Source organism: Salarias fasciatus, chromosome 7, assembly GCF_902148845.1.
Source record: "Salarias fasciatus chromosome 7, fSalaFa1.1, whole genome shotgun sequence".
Lineage (NCBI taxonomy): Eukaryota > Metazoa > Chordata > Actinopteri > Blenniiformes > Blenniidae > Salarias > Salarias fasciatus.
In genome coordinates, this window is record NC_043751.1 from 23,013,782 (window position 1) to 23,040,426 (window position 26,645).

General features: G+C 44.2%; 1 protein-coding gene across 1 annotated transcript; it reads left to right on the forward strand.

Annotated features, from left to right (window-relative positions):
• On the forward strand, nucleotides 1-25,831 carry sf3b3 (splicing factor 3b, subunit 3). Its single transcript, XM_030096363.1, has 27 exons — nucleotides 1-133; nucleotides 1,171-1,309; nucleotides 2,173-2,328; nucleotides 2,516-2,686; nucleotides 3,131-3,303; nucleotides 3,559-3,700; nucleotides 4,064-4,176; nucleotides 4,374-4,511; nucleotides 4,841-4,944; nucleotides 5,064-5,229; nucleotides 5,313-5,408; nucleotides 6,063-6,135; nucleotides 6,880-7,031; nucleotides 7,191-7,346; nucleotides 7,564-7,719; nucleotides 7,991-8,134; nucleotides 8,422-8,544; nucleotides 8,723-8,877; nucleotides 9,417-9,591; nucleotides 10,331-10,536; nucleotides 11,675-11,831; nucleotides 18,649-18,774; nucleotides 21,346-21,558; nucleotides 21,655-21,753; nucleotides 24,639-24,782; nucleotides 24,877-24,981; nucleotides 25,068-25,831. The coding sequence occupies exons 2-27, from the start codon at nucleotides 1,240-1,242 to the stop codon at nucleotides 25,206-25,208; spliced, it is 3,654 nt and encodes a 1,217-aa protein (XP_029952223.1). The 5' UTR covers nucleotides 1-133; nucleotides 1,171-1,239; the 3' UTR covers nucleotides 25,209-25,831.
• Nucleotides 25,832-26,645: the final 814 nt, after the last annotated feature.

Here is a 26,645-nt window from a genome sequence, read left to right on the forward strand (position 1 = left end):
CACCTCTCCGTGACGTGTTTTGACTGCGGAAGGACCCTCGTGACGGCAGCTCGTCGTTAGCTTCATGGAGGGTCAAACTGTGTGAATCAAACTTTATCCAACTGATATCAGAGTCATCTGACGCTAAACACCGGTAATTATTCGATTCTACAAATCTATAGCTCATATACGATCGATCAGCCGCATTATGCATGTACAGTCTGTACGAGATGAAGTTAAAAGAGCCGGGAAGCGAATGGATGCGTCCGGGAAAAGTGGCGCTTTGAATGAATGGGGTCTCCGCTGTGGTGCTGCTGTTTAAGTGTTCAAAACCTGACCTTCAGAAATGTTGTAGCACTGTTTAGTGCATCAGTCAAATCAGCAAACAGCAAGCAGTGGTGTAGATTTATTCAATAAATGTCATAATTCCATAGAAAAGGCCACAGCGCGGATGTTTAGCCAGGTGCTAATATTAGCAGCTAACCGAGCACTCCAAAGTTTTGTTTTTCAGTTTGTGAATGCTTCTGCTATTATTATAAAGCACCTCAATTATTTATGTTTCAGTACGTTCAAAGTAGTTATTTGCAATGCACGTGCACTTTGTTAAGTTTAAATAACTGAAACGAGGTCATTTGTTGGCCCAGAAGGCAAGCTAAATGAGTTTCTTTAGCAGCAGTAAGACAAGGTAATTTACCGGGATATGCAAGGAAATATATTAAAACTAGACAATTAAGAATCTCTGTCGATTAAGATTATTAAATGCATTTTGAAAGGTGATCAAGAAAGGGATAAACATGAGAAAGTAAAAACATTAGTCACAATCAAGGCAGTACAATTAGTAAAATCAATTGTTTTTTAGAAGTCTGAACAAACTAGTTTTTTTAAGTGAAATTCAAGTATCTACAGGCCTCAGGTGTTATGGAAATTTGTTTGTGAAGTGGCAAGGGGCATATCAACTAAAATGTGCTTCACCTTGTTTGTGTCTGATAACACATCGTACAACTAAATCTGAGACACATTTTGGTTCAAGACCATACAAAGCTAAATAGAGCAGAAGTAAGATTTTGAAGTCGATCACTTGACACACAGAAAACTAGTGTAGACATTGAAGCAGAGTAAACCAGAAACTCAAGTTGTACAATTGTTTGTTTCTGTTCATGCCTCAGTACCCTCTCTTGTCCATTCCTGCAGCTTTCAGCCGGGCCGAGCGGTCTGACAGCTGCCCTTCATTCACTTTGCTGCAACTACTGAGAGGGAACCATGTTTCTCTATAACATCACTCTGCAGCGTGCCACAGGCATCTCACATGCCATCCATGGGAACTTCTCAGGTGAGATTGATGTACTTGTGCTCTTACTCTCTTGTTGGGTATGGTCAACTTGTGATTAGTGACATAGTTGAAGCATCAGCCCAATGCAGTGTCCTACCTATAACTTTTTTGTGGCATTAGTTGGCTCAACAGACTTACTAGAAAGTCTAGCACTGTCCTTGATATCCCTGGACACCATCAAGGTGGAGGATCTCAGCTAAACTGAGATCTGTAATGAACAGCGTCTCTCACCCTCCCCATGGCACTGTGGGAGCTCTGACAAGCTGATGCAGCCACTGTGGGGAGGAGTGTAAAACTGCATAACTGCAGCTCTGTATACTGAATATATGTACTTATTTATGTTGTATACCTTTTTATATAATCCTCTGTTTGCACTTTATTTTTCTAATATCTTTTGCAATGCAAAGCTGCTGTGAGTTTCCCAGTACTCTGTCTTCACCTATTCATATTTAGAAGTTGCATAACTTTGTATGCTAATATAAGATTTGCATACAAAAGCAAGAGTGCGAATTGATAGAATCAAACCTCTCCATGTCACGACGTGGTAAATTACATAAAGGATGTAGAGAGATTGTGTTGCTTCAGACTAGGAAATTAAGAGAAGTACAAATTTTCTACATAATTCTTAAGGATTGATGTCTCTGTTAGGCCCTTCTTAATGACCTAAAATAGATTCTTGGATAATCTCATGTTTTCGTTGTGGTTTGCTTCCCTTCAAGATAAATTTTGATACTTGTAATAATGACCATAGATCTAGCTGTCGTGCTTCATGTATGTGAAGTGTAACATAACGTTGTGATTAATGTGGTTATTTACATTAATCAAGATATAAATGCTGACAAGAGATACGTATGTTTTGACAGGAACCAAGATGCAGGAGATTGTCGTCTCAAGGGGGAAGATCTTGGAGTTACTGAGGCCGGATGCGAACACTGGAAAGGTGCACACTCTCCTCACAGTCGAAGTGTTTGGCATCATAAGATCACTGATGGCCTTCAGACTCACTGGAGGAACCAAAGGTAAGTAACAAAGGCCATGTGACTGTGAAGTGGGCTATGAACACTGGTTACTTTATTAGCTTTGATTTCTTTTTGATGTTCTACCTAGTTAAGTGAAATGAATTAAAGTTAGTCGCGCTATCCTGTATGGGGGCGTTAATGGGTGTCATGTTGTATTTATGAATGGATATATGTCTTGTTTTTATAGATTATATTGTCGTGGGAAGCGACAGCGGTCGTATCGTCATCTTGGAGTACCATCCATCCAAAAACATGTTTGAGAAGATCCATCAGGAGACGTTTGGGAAGAGCGGCTGCCGACGCATCGTTCCTGGACAGTTCCTCGCCGTAGACCCAAAGGGCAGAGCTGTGATGATAGGTACGATTTTTATCGAATGCTGTACTAATAAAGGCCAAATTTACACTAAGATATCTTCAGGAGTCCATTTTTGGTATTCATTTCATGTAGTTGTTTTGATTTCATTCACATTTTTCTTGATGGTATTATTAAAAATATTCTGTATAAGCATCTTACTTTGCATATAGTCTAGTCATCTAATCAGACTTGAAATATGTAATTTTGCACTTCATCAGTGTTGACCATCCAATCACAGATGAAGTGTGTGTCACACATTTGTAACATGCACTTCACAATAAGTATCCAAAGTTTTTGTGTCATGCAAATAGAACTAACTTGAATTGACTTGTGTAAAAACAGGCTGATGTTACATGGAGGAAGTCTTGTGTTTTGTATGTTAGAAATTAGAATGTGGATTTTCTGTTTGCACTAAAAAGCTGAATGATGTTTTTATCTTCTCTTCAGGGGCCATAGAGAAACAGAAGCTGGTTTATATTCTGAACAGAGACGCAGCTGCCAGACTGACCATCTCCTCCCCGCTGGAAGCTCATAAAGCCAACACGTTGGTCTACCACGTGGTTGGAGTCGATGTCGGCTTTGAAAATCCAATGTTCGCCTGTTTGGAAATGGACTACGAGGTGAGGTCATGAAAATTAAAGAATGGCCTTGAAGAAAGTGCGACTCTTCACATAAATCAAACCGAAGTGATGAGATTCTCATGTCTCTTCTCTGACTGTCACTGGAGAAAAGATTTAAATCTCTGATCTCAGCATAACGCTAAATTTAAGAGGTTGTTTTGTTGTCACAGTCCAGATTAATACTGATGTCCCACCCACAGAAATCGTGTGTCACACGACGTCTGATCTTTAGGGGAATGTGTTTGTTCTTTCCAGGAAGCTGACAACGATCCAACAGGAGAAGCAGCGGCCAACACGCAGCAGACGCTCACCTTTTACGAGCTGGATCTCGGCTTGAATCACGTGGTCCGCAAGTACAGCGAAGCTTTGGAGGAGCATGGAAATTTCCTCATCACAGGTAAGCATTCGGTAACGTTGGATCAGAGATCAGTGCTAAAGGGAGAAGTGGAAAAGACAAATATACTGAAATGAAATGCATCTGCATTTTAATAACCTCAGGTAAAGACATAGCTTTTAATCTGGTAAAGTGTTGTTGATGTGATGAGTTCTCCATGTCTCTTCTCTGAATAATGATGGAGAAAGATTCATACTCTCTGATCTCAGCACAAGTTTACAAACCTGCTAAAAATACATGAAGCCAGAAGCTGGAAGAAATGTATTGTTTGTTAATAAATATTGTAATGTGATGTAAAAAAAATTTTCTGTAACTTGATGTACAGTGACATGAAGTCCATCCTTGTAAATGTTGCTTTCTGCCTAGTTCCCGGTGGTTCAGACGGCCCCAGCGGAGTTTTAATCTGCTCTGAAAACTACATCACGTACAAGAACTTTGGAGATCAGCCTGACATCCGCTGCCCCATCCCTCGACGCAGAGTGAGTCCTCCACGACCAATATCCTGCGCTGACTTTACTGAGCAACTAAATTTTATAGAAATGATGTTCTTCTCATTACAGAAGTGTATATAAAGAAATGGTAATGAATGTTATTGTAGGTGATACTTAAATGTACCTGAAGTGATTTTGTGGCTTTTAATAATCTTTTCCTTGGTCCCCTTTGCTTTTTCTCGCAGAACGATCTGGATGACCCAGAGCGTGGCATGATATTCGTCTGCTCCGCAACCCACAAGACCAAGTCCATGTTCTTTTTCCTGGCCCAGACCGAGCAGGGCGACATCTTCAAGGTCACTCTGGAGACAGATGAAGAAATGGTGAGACATTTTTCTCAGCTGTTTTAAATCGTCGCACTTTAGGACTGTGTCGTTTTCACAATACAGTGATTGGTAACAAGATCAGGTTTAGGAGTGAGTCCATTAAGACGGGTCACGTTTTCCAGTTTAGTTTGAAAGCGAGAGATGAGGTTGTGAAGTTTTGGGGGCTATATGTAGAAGAGGTTTGGCTTTGTGGTGTGAGGTTGGGGGATACTGGAGGAAGATGATCTACCAGAAAACTGCTGGAAGAATAAAGCTCAAACACTCACTTCTTCAGGTTTTCTCTGCTGCTCCACACATTTGATTTTAATGAAGCGTTCTCCTCTCAGGTCACAGAGATCCGACTGAAGTACTTTGACACGATCCCTGTGGCTGCAGCCATGTGTGTTCTGAAGACCGGCTTCTTGTTTGTGTCTTCAGAGTTTGGAAACCAGTAAGTGTTTTTTTTTTTTTTTTTTTTTTTTTAAGACCTCTTCCACAGGTTATTGTTTTTACAGGTTAGTTTTTTCTACCCAACTCCTCTCACCTGTGCTTCTCATCTGATTTCCTCAGTTACTTGTACCAAATCGCTCACCTGGGTGATGACGATGAGGAGCCAGAGTTTTCCTCTGCAATGCCGCTGGAAGAGGGCGACACCTTCTTCTTCCAGCCTCGCCCGCTCAAAAACCTCGTGCTGGTGGACGAGCTGGAGAACCTTTCGCCCATCATGTCCTGTCAGGTGAGTTTAGCTGCAGGATTCACATTGGAAGGAGGCTGACATTGTAAGATCTTTTCTGACTTCTCCATCTTGTGATCCTCCAGATTGCAGATTTGGCCAATGAAGACACGCCTCAGCTGTATGTGTGTTGTGGTCGAGGACCCAGGTCTACTCTGAGGGTGCTTCGGCACGGACTGGAGGTAAATAGTGTCTTCACATGCATGAATGGTGTACGCAAAGGGATAGATGTGTTTTTGCTGCAGAACTGATGAGTCTTTCCATGTCTCTTCTCTGAATCAAAAGATGAAGAGTCGATAAATTACTCTGATCTCAGCACAAATGAAATGTCATCTATTGTCACTGTGGATATTGCTGCTATTTCAAGCTTCCTTTTCATACAATGCAAAGATATTAGTCCAATCACCATTTAGCTTTTAAGCAATGGTAAACAGGATTATTTGAATATAGTGACCCTGGTGTCTTTAGATTATGCCAGAACAACAGTAAGTGACTTATAAACTGAATGGGAAAAAAAAATTACAGACAATACACTGCTGCATTTCCTGAGCACTGATAACTTTGATGTCGTCATGTGAAGCAGTGATGGCCTGGAGGTTGTAGGAGTGAGCTTAGTGACTGGATGGTCGGCATAAAGATCTCACTGAAGATTCATTCAGGAAAGAGATTCAACACGACAAATCACTGTGGCAATTCCAGGGAGGATGCAGGATAATCCTGCACTTCATCTGAACTCTGCAGGTTCAGCGGCGGTTTCTTTTTGTCTCTATGTGCCGAGAAGAATCCTAAACATGTAGGGAAAACTGATGCATTTCTTTCTTTCCTGTCTCTGTCAGGTGTCTGAGATGGCTGTGTCTGAACTGCCCGGTAACCCCAACGCCGTGTGGACGGTGCGCAGACATGTAGAAGGTAATATTTCCATTTCGGGCACTTAATTCCCAAATTCTTTTAAACTATGCATAACAGCTTTTTATTAGAGGGGAAAACAGGCAAAAGAGTTGTGTTAATGTTATCTGGGACTGATGCTGCTCACTTTGCACCTCAGGCTGTGAATGTGCCCAGTTAGCTAAACTTTGCAGAAATTTCGAATAACCAAACACAAGTACGTAATATTTTGTGATATTTTTCAGCAGGTGATAGTTGAAGGTCAGGCTCAGTGACCTCTGGTGGCTGTTAAAGGACAAAACATTTGATCCACAGATGCAGCTCAAATTCGTGACCCTGGTCAGAATCACAGCTGTTGTCTTCTGCCTCAAAATTTGATCTTTTACTCCTTAATCAAATATCGTATGTGCACAGACCTGAGTGGTACAGCCCCTTGAGCAGTTTGCCTGCAGATGACTATTTCAATTTTTTAAAAAACAAAGTAACTCACGGAGCTAAAAAGCCATCACGTGTGACTATTGATCAGGGTTTTTATAAGTCCTGGGATGTGTGGTTGATTTTCAGATTTTCAGGAGCAATATGATGTCAGCTTTCCTTTATTAGCTTCCTTTCAAACGTTTCTGTCCCTTTTTAAATATCCTTCTGATAGAAGAAGTCATGTACTCAGGACAACGTTGTTTCATATGTGAAATTCTCTACTTCTTCCATTTATTTGCAGAAATGAGCTGTTTCTCATCTTTTTTTTCTTTTTGTTCTTTTCTTGCTCAGATGAATTCGACGCCTACATTATTGTGTCTTTCGTCAACGCCACGCTGGTCCTGTCCATCGGGGAGACCGTGGAGGAAGTGACGGACTCCGGGTTTCTGGGTACGACGCCCACCCTGTCCTGCTCTCTGCTCGGTGAAGACGCCCTCGTCCAGGTGAGTGAAATCCCACTCCACTCAGAAGAAATGGAACACAAGCAAACGTGAAGATCTCAATTTGTTTTTGTAGACTTCGGAGGTATGTTAAGAATGAGTTGATCACATGAAGAACATTTTCCTGTTTCTCACGCTCTGTGTTTCCCTGCCTCCACGCAGGTTTACCCGGACGGTATCCGACACATCCGAGCAGACAAGCGTGTGAATGAGTGGAAGACTCCTGGCAAGAAAACCATCGTCCGCTGCGCCGTGAACCAGCGACAAGTGGTGATCGCCCTGACGGGAGGAGAGCTGGTCTACTTCGAGATGGATCCGGTACGAACATACATGGAGTCAGATGAGTGTTTTTGACCGTTTCTACTGAATTCAAGTGTTTTTATGTGAGAAATGTCTGATTTCAGAAAATATAAGCTGGTAATGAAATTACATAGCGTTGAAGCTCTTTCTGGTAGCTTCGTTGTGAGTCTTTGACTCCATTAAATATGATGAACCTGCTCTGTGGCAGTGTGAATGAAGTCGTTTCTTTCTGCAGTCCGGACAGCTGAATGAGTACACTGAGAGGAAGGAGATGTCTGCAGACGTCGTCTGCATGAGTCTGGCCAACGTTCCTCCCGGTGAACAACGCTCTCGGTTCTTGGCCGTCGGACTGGTCGACAACACCGTTCGAATCATCTCACTGGACCCTTCGGTAGGAGAACTTTGAAGCAAACAGCTCAAGTCGAATATAACCAAACAAAAAATGTAGTTATTAAAGTAATACTGGCATTTGATGTTTAGAAAATCAGTTATTCACCAGAGGAACTTTATTTTTAGCTGTTTCTATTTAGTTTTCACTCTCAAATAGCTCCAAACACACAGTGGAAGAAATCTTACAAACAAAAGAGGAGAAACAGTCAAAGAGTCGAAGCTTTTTGGTTTGTTTAGAATTAATTTTAACTTTTTTGTTTGTTGAAATTCAGGACTGCCTTCAGCCACTGAGCATGCAGGCGCTGCCCGCCCAGCCAGAGAGTCTGTGCATTGTTGAGATGGGAGGCGTTGAGAAACAAGATGAACTTGGGGATAAAGGCACCATCGGCTTCCTCTACCTCAACATCGGCCTTCAGGTACTATTTTGTTGCTCGTCGATCACACTTGAATAAAACGTGACCTGTTGGGATGCAGCAGTTCTATTGGATGTTGTTTGTAATATTGATTGTTCATAATAAAGAGAAGCTTTCACACCGATGCTGGAACCCACGGATCTGAACCACAGTGATATTTTTTGGATGCTGTTGGATAGATAGTGTAAATGATCTCATATCAGACTCAAGCCTGTTTCCCTAAGAACATGTAAAACCACATTCTAGTTTGTATTTAAAGAAGAAGTCGTGTTTTTGTCCTTGTTTCTCAGAACGGTGTGCTGCTCAGGACGGTGCTGGATCCTGTAACCGGTGACCTGTCAGATACCAGAACACGATACCTGGGTTCACGACCTGTCAAGCTCTTCAGAGTCCGGATGCAAGGACAGGAAGCGGTACGTGACGCCAACATTTTATAAAAAAAATATCTGCATATTGGTGTAAATGCAGCTTTATGATGAAATGATCCACTGTTTCTTCTCATATCAGTCACCCTGTAAGAAGCCTGAATCCCAAACAAACTGAACAAACTGTTGGTTGTAATGTGAAGCTAAACTCCCCGTTCACCCACAGGTGTTGGCGATGTCCAGTCGCTCCTGGCTCAGCTACTCGTACCAGTCTCGCTTCCATCTGACCCCTCTGTCCTATGAGACTCTGGAGTACGCCTCGGGCTTCGCCTCCGAGCAGTGCCCGGAAGGCATCGTGGCCATTTCCACCAACACACTGAGGTACGCAGCAGTCAAACTCTTTTATCCTGTGATAAACCCCAGAACACCTCAAGGGTACAATAAAATATCAAGTTTTTGATAGTTGCTAAACTGAACAATGATTAGATGTAACGCTGATCCTGTCACAGCTGAAAAGATTTAGTGTTTTTCTCTCAATCTTAATTCCAAAACCATTTGTCATAGTAAAAGGAAGTCATTGAAAATGGAAATACAGAGCTTTGAATACATTATTCATGACTGTGGCTTCTGCACCAGAGACAAACTGTACCAGTGTGTCACATTGCTAACATGAACTTCTCATTCAGTGATATTGATGAACAGCCAGATAGTTCAGAAACACCCACTGTGCATATTTTGATGATCATACAGTGATAAAACTCTAAATAAATCCAGTGGATGTGAAAGTGCTCAGCTTTTCCTCTTCACTGGCACTTGATTCTCTGTTCGGTGGTTTGCTGTTTTCAGCAGGTTGCTGTCTTCCTCAAGTTGATCGGTGTTTCTCACCTGTCTCTTCTCTCTTCTGCCTCTCTCTCTGGCAGAATCTTGGCTCTGGAGAAACTGGGAGCCGTCTTCAACCAGGTGGCCTTTCCTCTGCAGTACACTCCCAGGAAGTTCGTTATTCACCCCGAGACCAACAACCTCATCCTGATTGAGACGGACCACAACGCCTACACCGAGGCCACCAAGGCTCAGAGGAAGCAGCAGATGGCAGAGGTGGGAACCTGAGGGTCTGTCTGACTGCGTTAAAACTGAAAATACTCTGATTTGTTTGGGAGGATTGTGTGATTGCTGGTAAAGTTGTGAGGAAGGCGTCTTATCAGATTAAAGGTGTTCAGCTCTGGTGCTGGAGCTTCACTGTTTATTTTGGGGTGTCTGGCTGCTACCTGATTATATAATGTTGATCACGATGAGACGCTTCTGCAGTTTATTGTTAACGTTCAGGACTATTACTATCAAGGGCTCAGATCGGACACTTGTAGGTTAGAAAGTGGAAAATTTAAACATTTAATACATTGATAACAAGAGTTTACTGTGATGCATGTTCTATCGACGAACATCTAACTTTAAATCTGGAAGCAAAGTCCTGAAACATGCTGCATTATATGTTTTGGGTTGTTGTTTTTAAACACTTGCCACAAAATTGATGCATATTTTCATGACCAAGTCTGAAAAATGTAAAGCCACTCATGGTCCTCTTACCAGCATTGATGGTAGTGAAAGTTAAAAGGTCGACTCTAGTTTTTTTTACCGCTGTCTCTAGATTTATTGCTTTGCTGTCACAAGTTACGAAGGAGAAAAAAAGAAATACTGATCTAATTTAGATGAGCGTCAGTATTTTCTCAAGTGTTGACCTGAATTATGTTAATGAAACATCAATCAAGTCATCTTTCCAGTATCGAGTTCTTTTCAATATTTTGAGTCTTAACAGATATGTTAAACTGTGTCCTTGTAGGAGATGGTGGAGGCTGCTGGCGAGGACGAACGCGAGCTGGCCGCCGAGATGGCCGCCGCGTTCCTCAACGAGAATCTCCCAGAGGCCATTTTCGGAGCGCCCAAAGCGGGATCTGGACAGTGGGCCTCGCTGGTGCGGCTGGTCAACCCCATACAGGGCTCCACTCTGGACCAGGTGCAGCTGGAGCAGAACGAAGCCGCTTTCAGGTGAGCCCAACCGAGTTCTTGGCAGCGAAACAGTAGAAACGTAGGTGTGACAAATGGGGTGCGCGCAGATGTGCGGCAGGGTGTTCAGACGTGGAGGTGATGTGTAGAGTTCATGACCATCGACAGACAAGAATCCAGAAGAATTTAAATTTATGATGGAAGAAGGTATTTGTGACGGTAAACATGATTTCTGCTAGTGTATTTTCAAAGATGGATGAAGTGACACAGAAGTTTGACATTGAGAGCAGCAGGGTTCGCTCAGCAGTACCGTGTGAACACAGCTGCTGAATAATCCAGTCCAACCGTATTAATTAAACACTAACAGCAAGCGGAGATGTCCTCAGTGCTGTTCATATGATATAAAGCATCCTGTCAGTAAATGTTTGCTCGATTCTGAACTTTTCTCCACTCTACACCTTATTGAATATGAACTTGGTGCTGGGGAGGAGGCTCCATAAGATATTGTCTAACATGTTTGAGCTTTTTTTTTTTTTTTTTTATGAATGCGTCACAGTCTGACCTTGGCCTGTTTTACGTTTGACACCTTTCACTCTGATTGATAATCTGCCTCCAAACCTGCCCTGTGATGGTTCTTAATCTGGCTCAGCAGGCAGGCAGCTGCATCAGGGCTTTTTTTTAATCTGCAATATATCAGGCACAAGTATAATGCCTGCACATGGAATGAAATTTGACTTTATTTCTGGACGGTTTTATTTCAAACAATGTTACTCAGCCAAATTACAATATTAGAAATGCGTTGATTATCCATGCACCCAATGCCACACATACTGCTTAAATATGCAACATGTAACGATTAATTTAATCACAAATAGTAAGTAGAAAAGGACAAAAGAGCAGGAATTTCATTTAAAAATGATTTCTGACTGGTATGTACTCCAAAATTAACAGGTTTTTTTAACTGGTCTCAGCCTATTTAGTCTCGTCGTTCTACTTTTTACCACAGGAGGGTGTAAAAAAAAAAACATGTACAGAAGTAGCAGAGACAATAATTAACGTTGCAGCGCCAAAAAAAACTGAGGGACATCTCTGTGATTTCACCAATGTGATCAAAATTCAGCAGGAAAGCCGGACTGATGCTGTAAAATGCCCCCCTCTCCTTGTGTTTGGTGTTTCTCAGTGTGGCAGTTTGTCGTTTCACCAACACGGGAGATGAGTGGTACGTTCTGGTGGGCGTGGCCAGAGACATGATTCTCAACCCGAGGTCAGTCGCCGGCGGCTTCATCTACACCTACCGGCTGGTTGGAGGAGGGGAGAAGCTGGAGTTTGTCCACAAGGTGGGTTTGCGTGACACCAAGTCACTCCTAGTAGTACGGCGCCGTGTTCGGTGTGTTAATCCTGCGCATTTGTAGTTTTCTGCTCTCACCGAGGCTTTTGTGAGTCTATCATTCATGAATGGATACTGTTAGCTGCTGGCGTTCAGAAGATCGTCCCGTTTGCACATGAAACTCTCTCCTCCCTGTTTCCAACTTGAAGCTTTAATGTAAGTGAGCTGTTTGCACCGACCTCAGGTACTCAGCTTCTTCTGCTCTCCACCTGCGGACCAGAGTTCCTGGAGGCTGCTGCAGCCCGCTCGGGTTTTCATCCTGGGAACTCAGAGTAAACCGGTTCCAGATGATCTGTGGGGTCTGGGTGCTTCTCGGGGTGCCACTAAATCACAGTTGTGTTTTTAGGCCAGAGACCATTAACTCACCAGCTTGATTTGTAGGCTCGGGTGTCGGGGGTTCTAGCCGAGCACAGATGTGTTTTATTTGTTCAAAGCTGCTAAATGTGTTTCCTTGTTTCTGGATAATTGGAATCACATATGAGTGACGATGTAAAATGATTGATTAGAGTGTTTAAAAGACTACATCTAAATGTCAGACAAATTGGAAAGACATAAGTTTGTTTGAAAAGACTGTCTTTTCAAACAAACTTATGTCTTTTCAATTTGTTGGATATTTAGATGGAATCTGACATAAGTTGAATCTATTCAACTCGATTCTAACAAAATAACAGAATTACAGATCAGAATATGTTGTTTCATACAGAACACCAAGATCCAGCGTGTGACTTGTGTAGCAGACAACAGAAAAGATTTACAGTACTTTGCTGTAGATGGCGTGAGTTCGCATAGCTTCAAAGCATTTCTCCAAGTTCCTGCAGGTGGAAACTCCTCAAAAACTCTTCATCTTTCTTGAGCAGATGTCGACTTATGCAGTGTGACTGGGGCAGGGCGATGTGACCAAAATTTTATATCCCGATATAGCTTATTTTATATCCTGATACGATATACATCACGATATAGCACATTTCTGGTAAATTCAGTGAATGAACAGTTTATATAAAATTGCAATGTGGACTGTATTCAACATGTAGCAGCAGCCTGCTTCGTAAACGGTACACCACCCGAACTTTTCAGCATTGTGTACGTTGGATCAAAGAACTCTTAGTTCTCTCCTAAAACAAGTTTAAAGTGCAGCAATAAAATCAGGCTCACAATATAATTATGCAAAAGCTAACAAGTGATTACAGAAAATTACTGCTTCAAGTTTGAAGCAAACAAAAAATAAATATTACAAAATACCAAATGTAAACATGGAACCCTTCCAAGTTTAAGTGTAGCTGCAAAAGATCACAGATATTATACAAATATAACATGAGGTAAACAAAATGTTTCAATTAGAAAATGTAAACGTAAAACTTGAAAGTGCAGCAATAAAATCAGGCTTAGAATATAATTATACAAAATCTAGCAAGTGACCAGAGAAAATCACTCCAAGTTTGAACAGTAGCAGCAAACAAAGAATACTGGCCTACCTAAAATAAATGTTACAAGCAATTTCAATGATGCAAAACATAACATTATGGTTCTTGTGTTGATAAAATGCCTATAAATAATAATAATTAAAAAAAAAGCAGAGCAACATCACATACAAACATACACAAACAATGAATGATATTATGGAACTATAAACAAAACAAAAATGTATCTGCATTTTAGATCGATTTAGAGTTACTCAGCAATGGCTAGATGTAAGCAGCGGCCAAAGCACAGCAGGCGTGTAGTTTCATTCATCAGCTGAAGGGCAAGGATGTTGTTGCTGGCGTTGTCTGTTGTCACACACACACGAGGCGATCCCCATGCAGTCCCCACGACTCAAGACTGAGACCTCTGGCCATCTCGACTGCAGCGTGGTCTTCGGGAAAGTAACTTGTCTGTAAACACCGATTGCGGAGGCTCCAGGCTTGGTCAATGAAGTGAATCGTCAGACTCATATACGGGTGCGTCATTCGGCTCGACCACATATCTGTTGTTAGGGTGTAAAACATCCCCTTATGTATTTCTTCCTCCACTTTTGCCCGGCACTCATCATATAAAGCAGGTAGCACAACGCTACTGATGTGTTTTTGGCTCAGCATTTCATATCTAGGATCAAGTGTTTGCACTCCAGAAACCCCCGTTTCTGAACCGTGTAGATTGGAATCTTATCTTTACACATGTGCTTGGCAACGGCCAAGCACATGTGTAAAGATATTATTTTATTTCCTTCCATCTGCGGGAGGTATGGCCATGTGGTGTGCCGCGGGTAAAAAAGCCTGTTGCACTGTCTGCGTCTGGAGTTTCTTCTTAGCGTCAGCGTCACTCGACCCAGCTTTTGCTGCTTTTCCTCGTTAACTCTCTGCATTCTTTTTCATGATTCTTTTTGAGGTGATGAAAAAGTTACTAGGGCTGGGTTAAACGATTATTTTTGCAATCGATTAATCTAGGTAATAGTTCGTCGATGCATCGATTAATCTAACGATTCATTTTTAAATCCGTTGCAGAGCTCCCCTCCGCCTCCGTGGTTATGCGGCGGGTCCCCGCGCGCTCCGCGGCCGCGTCTGCGCCCAGGAGCAGAGATCCGGAGCTCTCCCATCAGCCTCCGTGGGGCAGCTCCACTCGGCCCCTGGAAGCCGCGGCCTGCTTCACGTGCCTCCGTGGAGCAAGCCGCGGCGCGGCAGCTCCGGATCTCCGCTCCCGGGCGGAGACGCGCTCCGTGCCGGCGCGGGGACCAGCCGCATAACCACGGAGGCGCGTGAAGCAGGCCTCGGCTGCTGGAGCTCTCCCGTCGCCGCTGTGGAGCAGCTCCGGGCCGTTTACCCAATCGGCCCCAACTCGGCCCCTGGAAGTCAGGCACCAAGGCGCCGTGACAGCCGAGGCTGAATCAAAGTGCTTCTCTGCTGGGGAGAGGAGCTCCAACGTTCCCATCCGAGCTAATTGTGGCCAAGTTAGCGAAAACTGTCAGCTGACTCACCTGAAGACGGTAGACGAGCTGACTTTATGATAACACTGGCGATGGATGAAAAAATATAGCCGAAAAGAGCGATTTCGCAGAGATTATGTCCTGCACTGAAGCTCCCCTGCCGTGGCCCCCGCTAAGTGCTGCTAAATCGGTTAGATCTAAATAAATGCTGCTACTCGATGCCGCCGCCCTTTTTTTTTTATTCTGAAACGACGCATCGACGTGAAGTTTTTGCGTCGACGTAATCGATGACGTCGACGCGTCGTCCCAGCCCTAAAAGTTACTCTTGTTCCCGTCTGTTGTTGGGATCGGGCAGCGGCATACTTTACAAAGTGCAGTAGTCTGATCCTTGTTGGTCTTTTTTTGTCCAAACCACTGCCAGATGACAGAAGTTCCCCGTTTTACTACAAGCTCGTCAGTTTGCGCTGGTTGTTCTTCATCTAGTTGTTGTTTAGATTGAGAATCAACTTGCTCTTCTTCGCATCCACCATCTTCCTCCATGGCTGTGTATGTTTGAACCGTGCGCCCGGGCTCGCCGTAAGGCACATCAGTGACATAAAATACTACCATAAAGCGTGTTTTGCGACACTATATAAACGATGAAGTTTCACATTAAACAATAGACATTTTCTATCGTCCAGACGATATATATCATGATATCGCGCAGCCCTAAGTGTGACCACACAATTGGACAGGCTGCTCAAAATGTGTCGAGTGGATGCGATGTCAAAACAAAGTACCGGAGGGTGACGGGTCTTCAGTCGTCGCTTTGCAGATCAGAACAAAGTGAAGCTTTTATGACCACAAACGCACGTCTCACTGCACATGGCGTCAGCCGCTGTTCTCCGGGTAATCCCCCCCAGAAACTCCAGCAGGGTGGACACCATCGGGGTGAATCAGCACACACACACACACTCGCTTCTTACCTGATGTGGATTAACGGCGGAAATGAGTCACAAGCGCTGGGTGCCACAGTGGTGCGAGCTGCTTCTTTTCACAGACAGGGAGAGGAATTTCCCAACCACTTAACCAGAGCCGATACTTCAGATGAGTCTATCTGGTCACTGCACCCGCTGTTTTCTCATGCAGATGGAAACCTAAGCAGAAACCAGTTTGGTATCTCTGCTCCAGCGAACGCAGCTCGGTCTGCTCCTGTGTGAACATGGTGAGGTCTGCACAATCCTAACGAGCAGCTTGATCATGTAAACACTTTGTGTTCAGCTAGAAGCTGGAATGGAGTTAGAGATGCTGGTACATGATTCCTTGTGCATCACATGAAAATGTCTGAAAATTTTCCTGTGCAAATCCTTTTTTTTTTTTTTTTTTTTTTGTAATTTGTTGTGATGCAATAATTTTGCAATTTCTGCAAAAATCAGACATAAAAATGATACTATTTGTGATCGAAACGAGAGATGTCGGCTTGTTGGTTCGCTCAGTTTGCGGACTGAGGTGTTGCTGCGTTTCTTCACACTTCAGTCTGCAGTGACCTATGCCTGCCCTCCAGTGCAGCTCGGTTCCTTCTGGGTAATTCATTTTAGCTCCCCGCCCCGCTTTATTCACACAATATTCCAAACGTATTGGAAGTGTGGGAAAACGATCTGAAATGAGACATCACTGGGTGAAAAATGGCAATGAGAAAAAACTATTTGTCAGTGAGCAGAGGAAGTAAGGGTTATGGAGTAATGATTGGCTCTCGGCAAATATTAACATTATTTTTCTGCAACTTAACAATAATCCAGCAGATAATCTTTGTAGTTTAGATTTTTTTGTTTCATATCACCTGATCTACACATGTTTAATAGTGTGGAAAGAACAGCAGGTAAGTTACTGCAGTGAATCCTGTACAGCAGCTGTGAACACCGAAAATACTGATCATGTCTCCTGGGCAAAAAGAAATCCAGTGTAACATTGCAGCCTGTTCACTTTTTCCCATTTATTAATTAGTGAGTTCAAAAAGAAAGCAATGATCTGTGGTAGAAAGTTGCAGCTTAATGTTTTTGTGTTTATTTTTTAACATGGGAGGACAATGTGTAACATCTCAAGGCTGCCATGTCAATAAATCCAAATCCCAAACAAGATCCTGGAGTTGAATCGATCGTTTTGAAGAACCACTGCGATTAAGGAGCTCAGGGAAGAAAAGGCCACCAGAAAGGTTAATGCAGCAGTCATGAAAGCCACTAAAACAGTCTGGAGTGAAGGAGTTGTTAGGGGATCAGCTACGCAGTGACCAGAGTCAAGTACCATTCGTTCAGGCTTAAAGATGTGTGGTGGGATTTATGTTCCAGACAATAAACCTTAAACATGCATCAAAGCAATGATAGGCCTGTTGACAGCCAGCATTAACTGGAACTAGAGCTGGGCGATACATCGAATTAATTGGATTAATTGGATTTAATTTTTTCAATCAGTGTGGAAAAAAATTCAATCTCAACATCAAGTTTAATGTTTTCTGTCCCTCCGCCATTTTTACCGGACACGTGTAATACACACAGTCGCCACACCAGGAGGACTGGCGCTGTGGCACAGACTACAGTCAACATTCTCTTACAAATGACAAGAGTCAGATCTTCCTGCCCCCAGCCGGGGACAGAGAATGCACGATCCTTCCCGGGATTAAACGCTCTCCCCCAGCGATCCCAGCCAGCTCTCTCCCGGCGCTCCGAGAATCCCACACCGCGCTCGTGCAGAGCGTCATGAAAGCGCACACGGCCGCGGCGCTTTCTACAGTGAAACACAGTCCATTCCTCATCTTTTGCCATAATGAACTCGCCCGAATTATCGCTAAAATAAAAAGGAAAAGGCTGATATAAGGCACAAAATGAAATAAAGAGCACAAATATGATAAAAATTAAAATGAAACTTGAATTGTGTGTTTTGTTGGCACTTAAATTTGGTGTGTGGGATTTGAACCATTTAAATTTGATTTTTGTATATTTTATAAATTGTTTATTTTTTATCCAGTTTTTCTTTTATTTATTTATTTCAATGCAGTGCCCATACAAGTGTTCTTGTTAAAATTTCCTCAGTAATAACTATATTGCCCATACAGTTAAATGCCGACATTTTGGCATTCAGTAAAAGATCCTATTTTTGAAAAATGTTTAATTGTGTTTCTTTACACGGGGGAAAAAAAATCAATTAAAATCGTTGATCGGATTTCAAGCAAAAAATAAAAAATTGAGATTTAATTTTTTGCCTTTATCGGCCAGCCCTAGCTGGAACCACTTCCCTCTGCTCACAGTCCAGAATGAAGTCATGCTGCTTTTTGACATAATACTGCAGTTAAGCCACATTTTGATCAACAGTATGTTTAACATGTGACTGATAAACTGAAATATTGTCACCAGGTTATTAGCATGGCGCGATGGCTTTAAACAAAATGAAGCAGAGGTTTTGTTTCAGTTTTGGAAGTCTGAGAATTACGTGACGTAAAGTCAACCGGCCCCATTTCCTGTCAGGAGATTGAATGAATTATCACATTATCCAGAGCATGCGCTGTGTACACGGTCATTCCAGTTTAAGTTGCAGGTCTTTTTATAGAAGTTTAATGTGGTTTACCTATTAAACCTGCTTTAAACTCACATTGCATAATAGAAAGGCCCCGAGTGAAACTGAGGGGAAATCAGCAGTTGATTAAAATCTCCAGATAGCTTGAAATAGCTCTGGACACTTTGACCTTTGCATTTTTTTTTAAGATCTTTGGTCCGATACTAGGGAGTCTGGAGCTGACATCAGGACTTTCTTCAATAAGGAGTCCTCCTCCTCCTTTGGCCAAACCAACAGCGTCCGTTATGCTCATTTTCCTGAAATGCTCTGTTTTTATTGGCAGACTCCGGTGGAGGACGTCCCTCTGGCCATCGCTCCGTTCCAGGGTCGAATCCTGGTCGGGGTTGGAAAACTGCTGCGGATCTACGACCTGGGGAAAAAGAAGCTGCTGCGCAAGTGTGAGAACAAGGTGAGACGGCGACCACGTGCACCCTGGGAACCCTGGACTAGAGCGAACCCAGCTGAGACGACCATTTAGCTATAACTCATTTCTAATCGCCAGTGAGATGTAGCATCCAGACCTGCCAACCTGTACGCATTTTGCGTAGTAGGTACGCAATTTGACATCAAAATACGCTGGTACGCTCCGCCTCATTAAACTACGCAAAAAGCTGCAGACGTCTGTGAGCGCTGTTATAAATGCGGACCGTGGACACGATGCAGCAGCAGGGCTCTGAAGTGTCACGCATTTCGGTGTGTTGTCACGCAGTCACGGCACACATTGTATTTGTCACGCTGAAAAAAAATACCGGTAAATTCGGCTGGTGCGCCGCAGCTATGGAACCGGGAGGAAACACATGTGCTAGCCTGTAGTGCTGCGACGTTCAATGAACGAGTCGTTCGTTTGAACGGCTCTTTCAAGTGAACGACGAGAGCCGGTTCACAGCTGTCTGAGAGTCGTTCCTTTGTGCAAATAGTCCTCGCTTCCTTCACGTGTCTCCTGAGTCCCTCCTGAGTCCAGCTGTCACCGCTGCTTTCGTGTTAACGACCGAGTTTCACTTTTCCGCAGCAGTTCCAGTCACCTGAACGCAGCAGCTAACTAGCGGAGGAGGAGTGTCGCGAAACCGGAGAGGAGCCGGTGTTTTGGAATAACTGAGTCCCTTTTAACTGGCGACTGGGTTTCTTTCACGTCCCTTGTTGCTGATAGATATTAAAAACCAGACAAAAAGTCGTGTCAGACCTTTTATGAGTCTGATTTCAACATCTGCGGCTACTAGCAGCAGCAGCAGGAAATGCTAAAGGAAGTCAGTCACCAGGTAACAAGGACACCAGTTAATTTGAAACACCGTATTGACCGCTTGATCAGAGGTTTTAGTAATGGAACACACACGCGCACGCATGCGCACACACACAGCAAAAAATGCTTAGTTAAAGGACATGTAGCAGCATTTCGAAGCTCTTTTCTGGGGAAAACGTGCACGGTCAGCCGCAATGTAATGTGTATCAGAAAAACATCTGTTAAGTCTTTGAACCCCCCCCCCCCCTCCCCCCGGTCAACAAGTGTTCCGGCAAGTGGTACTCAAAAAATTTCACCAAGGTTGGCAGGTCTGAGCATCCAATGTTCCAGTAGATGAAAACACCTCAGCAGCGTTAGCATGAATACAGTCCAGCGTCACGTCTCAGATTTTGCTTGAAAAACTGTAAAAGACGAAGCATATCCTCTGACTCAGCAGTTGAGAAGATGGACAGCCAAGTACGAACATTTTCGTTCTGAAGTATTTTTTCCCCCCGTTTGCCGCAGAGTGAATCTGTTTAACAGATCAGAGGGACGAAAACAAAACAGTCCCCAGCAGTGACGGCGGTTAAGAGTTCCTGTGTTGTTCTGTCAGTTCTACCGCTGTGTTTGTCTCATGCGGTTGAAGACGTGCATGTGCAACTCGCCAACAACTGTCAGAAACCAGAATGGGAATGTAAACGTCCGGTTTTCATCTTTTTCCCACATTTTATAATCAAAGCAGCACAACTTTCCCGTTTTTTTCCACAATCAAAAGAAGGAATTCATCCCAGTGTTGGGTGTGATTTTGTGTCGTATGTAAACTGCGACACGTATTGAAAATATTGACCTCAGCATGAGCAACATGCACATTGCGAAAGACGGGATAAACTGCACTGAATGGTTCCAGCGAAACCAGGCCTGTATGTAAACATTCAGACGAAGCCTTAAATTCCCGTCACTGATGATCACTCTTCCTAGAAGTGTGTAGATGGTTTTGTGACCATTGTGATTGCAAAGGACAGACACCCACGATGAGGACCTTTGCGAAGAACTACTTGTTTCCAGCCCTTCATGTTTTCACATTGAGCCTGCAGCCCACAAATAACACCGAGTATTATTTTGATTGACGGCTGTGTGATCAGTTCACAGCTGAAAGGAAGGAGCACAACGTGTCTCTAACACGTCGAGTCGGTTTCATTTGAAATAGTACGAATCTGACCAGAAGTGGTTTTCTGGCAAGTCAGGGCTGCCTCGCACAACTCCTGACTGATTTGTGGTCGTTCCAGACAAAGCTTGCTTTTAACACTTGGGACGTTTCGGCGCTCTGCGGACAATTTCTGGTGTCGACGGGAGCGGTGTCGAGCTTCCAAGGCGCAGACCCACTGCGGACTTTACAGCCCATTTAACAGTTTAGGACAAAGGCTTGCGAACATTTTATGAGGTGGGGAAATGCTGCTGGCATGTTTACGATCCCTGAAGGCCTCATTCATTGTAGATTCAGCTTTAAAATTGAGGCTACAGGACATCTCTATAAACTTATAAACACATGCAGCTGGATTAAGGAGTATTTGGCCAACAGACCCCAGACTGTGAGACTTGGGCCCCACCGTTCCTCCACCCTGCAGCCTGAGCACCGGATCACCACAGGGCTGCATGCTGAGCCCCCTCCTGCACTTTTTTGCATTTTGTAATGAATGAAGAAAAAATAATCTTCACTTTTAAATTTCACTGACTGTCTCTTGTCTTCTTCATCCTCCTCTCCAGCACATGCCCAACCTGGTGACGGGCATCTACACCATCGGTCAGCGTGTGATCGTGTCGGACGTGCAGGAGAGTCTCTTCTGGATCCGTTACAGGCGCAACGAGAACCAGCTCATCATCTTCGCCGACGACACGTACCCCCGCTGGGTGACCACCGCCTGCCTGCTGGATTACGACACCATGGCGTCGGCGGACAAGTTTGGAAACATCAGCATTGTGCGTCCAGGGGTCCATTCGGGAATAAGAACGCACACAAACAATGTCATTAAAAGTTTTAAAGCATGTAACGTGATTTTGTCTTCCTCATTCAAGGTGCGTCTTCCGCCCAACACCAGCGACGACGTGGATGAAGATCCCACAGGGAACAAGGCATTGTGGGACCGAGGCCTTCTTAATGGAGCGTCACAGAAGGTAAAGAAGACAATAAGAATAAAAATAATGAGACAGGCTGTTCCACAACAAGTCAGATAAATAAGACCCATGGCTCAAGACCATCAAGACGATTAAGAACTAATATAAAAGCTTAAAATCAGTCATGGAACAGACGGGGAGCCAATGCAGTGATTTTAGGGCAGGTGCAATGAGCTCTCACCTTCTGGTCCTCATCAGCGCTCCATCTGCTGAATTCTGGAGAAGCTTAAGCTGCTGATAGTCTGAACGACTTCAAAATGATTTAGTTTCATTCATTCAGGTCCAACCCTGCCACTTCATGGTACTTTGACACAATGAAAACAGAAACAAACCACCGAAACATGAATTTCAAACGGATGGAAGAAATTCTTTTGCTGAGAAGAAACTCGGAACCAGACTGAGAAGTAGTGTTTTTGTTCCTCCAGTCAGAATTAAGTACTAGGAAGAGAGAAACGGAGAGGACAGAGACAAAGAGGAAAGCTCAGCAAACTGCTCCATGAAGACATGATCCATGCCAGTTAGCATCTGTCCAGAAGAGAACATTAAGAAATAAGTTCACAGTGGGAGAACAGTAAAATATTGAAATATGAACCACACAGACTGTAAGAACATCTTTATGTCAATTTTCCCCCCTGCTTTGCTGCAGAACAGAGACACGAAAACAACTCAGCAGCGACAGCGGTGAAAACGGTCTAATGTTGAACAGACTTTACAGTTTTGTGGAGGATCTGTTGGTCGGAGCTGTCCATTTCTGGCATTGTTTTTCAGTCATGTTCATGTACAGCGAGCCAGCAGCCCTCAGAAAGCACTGAGAGGTCTATAGAAACAGCACTATTCCAGTACAGCGATCCATGCAACTAAACTGGATTTCTGCAGTCACTATTAGAAATAGGATTCCAAAAGTATGTGTACACGCCATCAGATTAAATATATTCATAGTTCAGGTTATAACCTTTATTGCTATTTTTATATTCTGCATAATGCTAATAGAATCATACACAATCTACTGAAAAATATCAAATGTTAAAATAATAATAAGAAAAAGCAGGTTTAATGCAAATTTGTCTCCTGATAAGTGGGTCTGCAATGATTGAAGCCGGCTTCTGCCGCGGTCCAAACGTCTGAGCCAGCGCTCTGATCTGCCTCCTTCACCACGCTGACCTCTGCAGACATGCCTCCATCAACCACACGTCGAATCTCCTCGCGACGCACCGCATGCCTCCGACACACACTCACGGCGGCTCTCATCCCATATTTTACATTCTGGTCAGAAAGTTGTTTAGGTAGCACATAGACTGGGAAAGTCCCTCCAATTTGGACGTTATGAGCTGGTCCCAGTAGCCTCTGTGACACAGTGTTTGTCCGATGTTTCCGCCTCTGCACACAAATTCGTTGGTGTTTGGAAATGTACCGTTTCTATTAATAGGCCTGGGCGTAGACGCCCGGATTTATATTTATCCGGGATGCATGTGTGCGCCCGACGGTCCAGCAGAACCTAATTATCCATACGTGGCTCGGCTCAAATGTTGTTTAGCATCAAATTAGATGCATTCCCCTTCTATTTGATTTGGGTATCTGAGGAGATCAAGGTCAGGGAGACGCTGCTGTCTGACGGGATAAATGAAAGGAGCCTCTGTCTTCACCCCAAATGTCACCGAGTGTGCAGTTAAGTAATGCCAAAAGCATGACGAGCCACACTCTGACTGGGCTCCATCACAGATAGAGAATTATTAAAAAGAAAAACTCGAGCGATTAAAGTCAAAACATGTCGACCACTGGAGCGACTGTTTCTGCAGACAGATATTGACACGTGGCCTTATTTTCAAAGTTTATGGCGTTTTTTTGTTTGTTTTTTTTCCTTCACTGCACTCTGACATCCGTCTCACTTCATCTCGTGAAGTCTTGTTCCCGTCTGTGGAGCTCTGCTCCTCCACCAGACTACCACGACCCCCGCCGACCTCTTCCTCCCAACTCGAAGCGCTTGGGAAACAAAAACATCTTGTGAGTCGAACTGCTTAGCCTTTGCTGGAAAGATCAAATGTGACACTTGCGCTCTGCAGGAATCCCGCGCAGAAATCTTTGTGGGATTTGCGAGAAAAGCCCCAGCAGACGTTTTACTGTGTCCAGAGCAGCAAATTTAGAGCCATTTGAAAATGCCAAACCTTTTAGACTTTCAGGTGGGACTTTTTCTTCACTTTTCCTACAGGTATTGACTGTTGGCTGTTAAACAAGAACAGAAGGTTATTGGTTAAAACGTGTCCCAGTTACTTGTCAGTGAAAGGTTTAGTTGTCTGTTAGTTGTCAGTCTTGTGTTTGAAGTCTTTCAGGACGTCAGGATGGCTTCTCTGTTGACGCACACAGAGCTGCTGTTGTTCCCCCCCTGAGGGAAGCTGTGTCCGTTGCATGTCTGGCTCATTTGTGTCTCCAGCTCGGAGTTTATTTTTAAATCTGCCCGTGCTCCGCCGGCCTCATGGCATTAGTGTCATGTATGTCCCGCATGCGGTTTGATCAGCCTAATTCTCCCGTTTTATTGCTACCCAATGCCGCCTTTGTGTCCTGATGATTACCTCTAATTCCTGCCGCAGCAACTCCTTTTTTGTGACCCTTATTGGATTAAATCATCCGGACCAATTTCCTCTCAGCGGAGACGACAGTGTGTCTTCTTTGTGAACCTTGGCACAGACGCCGAGGTGCTTCATGCGTTCGAGCGCCTGTCGGGGCGGATGATTGCCGGGTTGTGCGACGTCAAAATGGGTTTGCAAGTTGTGAAATGATCCGATTTGTGTTGTGATGATCGCTGAGGTTTTCGCGATTCAGCGATTTAAAAAAAAAAAAAAAAATCAGCAGCCGTTTCAGGCTTCCCTTTCTCACTCTGTGTTTTCCAGGCTGAGGTCATCGTGAACTACCATGTGGGGGAGACGGTGCTGTCGCTCCAGAAAACCACCCTGATCCCCGGCGGCTCAGAGTCGCTGGTCTACACCACGCTGTCCGGGGGCATCGGCATCCTGGTGCCTTTCACCTCACATGAGGTAAACCCCCCCCCCCCTCCCAGTAGAGCTCACTGTTCATTCACTTTTTGCTCTCCTTCATATAACGTCCTCTCTACTGACCTCCCACCTCCAGGATCACGACTTCTTCCAGCATTTAGAGATGCACATGCGCTCCGAGTTCCCTCCGCTGTGTGGCAGAGACCATCTCAGCTTCCGGTCCTACTACTTCCCAGTCAAGGTCGGTGTTCTTCCCGCCTCACGCCGGCTCTCTCCTTTCACCTTTCTTCCCCGTCTGACTTGCAGCGAATGCTTTCTGTTCCGCAGAACGTGATCGACGGAGACCTGTGCGAGCAGTTCAACAGCATGGATCCTCACAAGCAGAAGAGCGTGGCGGAGGAGCTGGACAGGACGCCGCCCGAGGTCTCGAAAAAGCTGGAGGACATTCGCACGCGTTACGCCTTCTAAATCTCCCAAAGCGACGATCATCACCAGCTTGACTGACTGTATATATTTTCTCGGTGGGTCGTGTATCTGTGTGTCCCGGCTTCGTGTGATTGACAGTAGGGCCGTCTGTCCCATGATGCATCACCAAGGCGTCCGTTTTTCACTAACCTGCATTTAGAGTTAGAGCAGCGGGAGCGAGCAGCCACGCAGCGGCGCGCGGCGCAGCGCTTCATGGCGGTGGCGTCTGTCTCACGCCCCCGATGTGCCGCCTTCAGCGGCGACTCCGTCACACGGAAACATGAAGACTCACCGTTTCATCTTCACACACGTCTGAATGTGTGAAGAAGAAGAAAAAAAAAACAAACTCGCACCCTTCAAGTTCAGAAGCAGGTTTTTTTTTAAATGTAGAGAAGCCGCAGCGGATTCGTCTTGTCAGCGGATTTTATTTTATTGAGACTTCTTAGATGACCCTCAGAGAGAAAGGCCTAGACCATGAATGAAGCTGGAAACGGCGAATACTTTGTAAGAGCCTCATTCACAAAGTTTAATGTCATCAAAATGAAAAAAAAACAAATGTTTTGTATGGTTTGTTTTAATGTGTATCAATTGGATTTGTGTGTTTTGTAATCTGCCGACCCGTCTTTAACAACACATCTGCTGCAGCCTCGTCCAGCAGCCGCCCTGCCTCCTTGCCGCTGGGAGTCCAGCAGAAGCCGACCTGCAGCCCAGTTTAGGTCCCGGGCCACAGTTCAGCGAGTGTCGCGGTGCCGCGGCATTAGAAGCGCAGACTAAATCAGTGAGTGGAAAAATACTGACGGTTTGCACTGGGTGTTGTTCTTGTCAGTCCAGTAAATTCCCAACCTCAGCCACAGACATTGCATTCCTCGGTAGTCACTGAATTCAGGGGTTTGTGGGTCTTTCCTTTCTTTTTTTTTTTTTTTTTTCTTTTTTTTGTAAATAAAGTTGTTTTTGTACTTTATAATACTTTGGGTTTTGTCTTTTTTTTTTTTTTTTTTTTTTTTTTTCGGCCGCTGTGTGCACAAGACTTGCAGATGCATTCGTTTCATCTGTTAACACTTTGCATCCTGCGTGATGATCAGTGACTTACGGAGAGACGTGAGTCAGACATTGACAGGAAGAGTCGCATCAGGGTGGAATGAGGACGCCACCTCGTTTAAACTGTGAACAGCGTAACTGTGCTGACAGGGCAAATTTTCAGTGTGAATTTGTCAGGAGCAGCAACGTTACCGTAACGAAACAGCTGTTTAGCATCAGGATGACGCTTGTTCTCCACACAAATGAACCAGAAACAAAGTTTAGCTTCAGCATTCGTCCATCTTTTGCTTCATCAGACTTCCCTGGGGCTTATCCTGGACAGTCACAGTGCAAACATGTTTTTGGACTGTGGAATAAAAACCCGCACAGTGAGAACATGCAGACCTGAGCTGCGTTATTCAA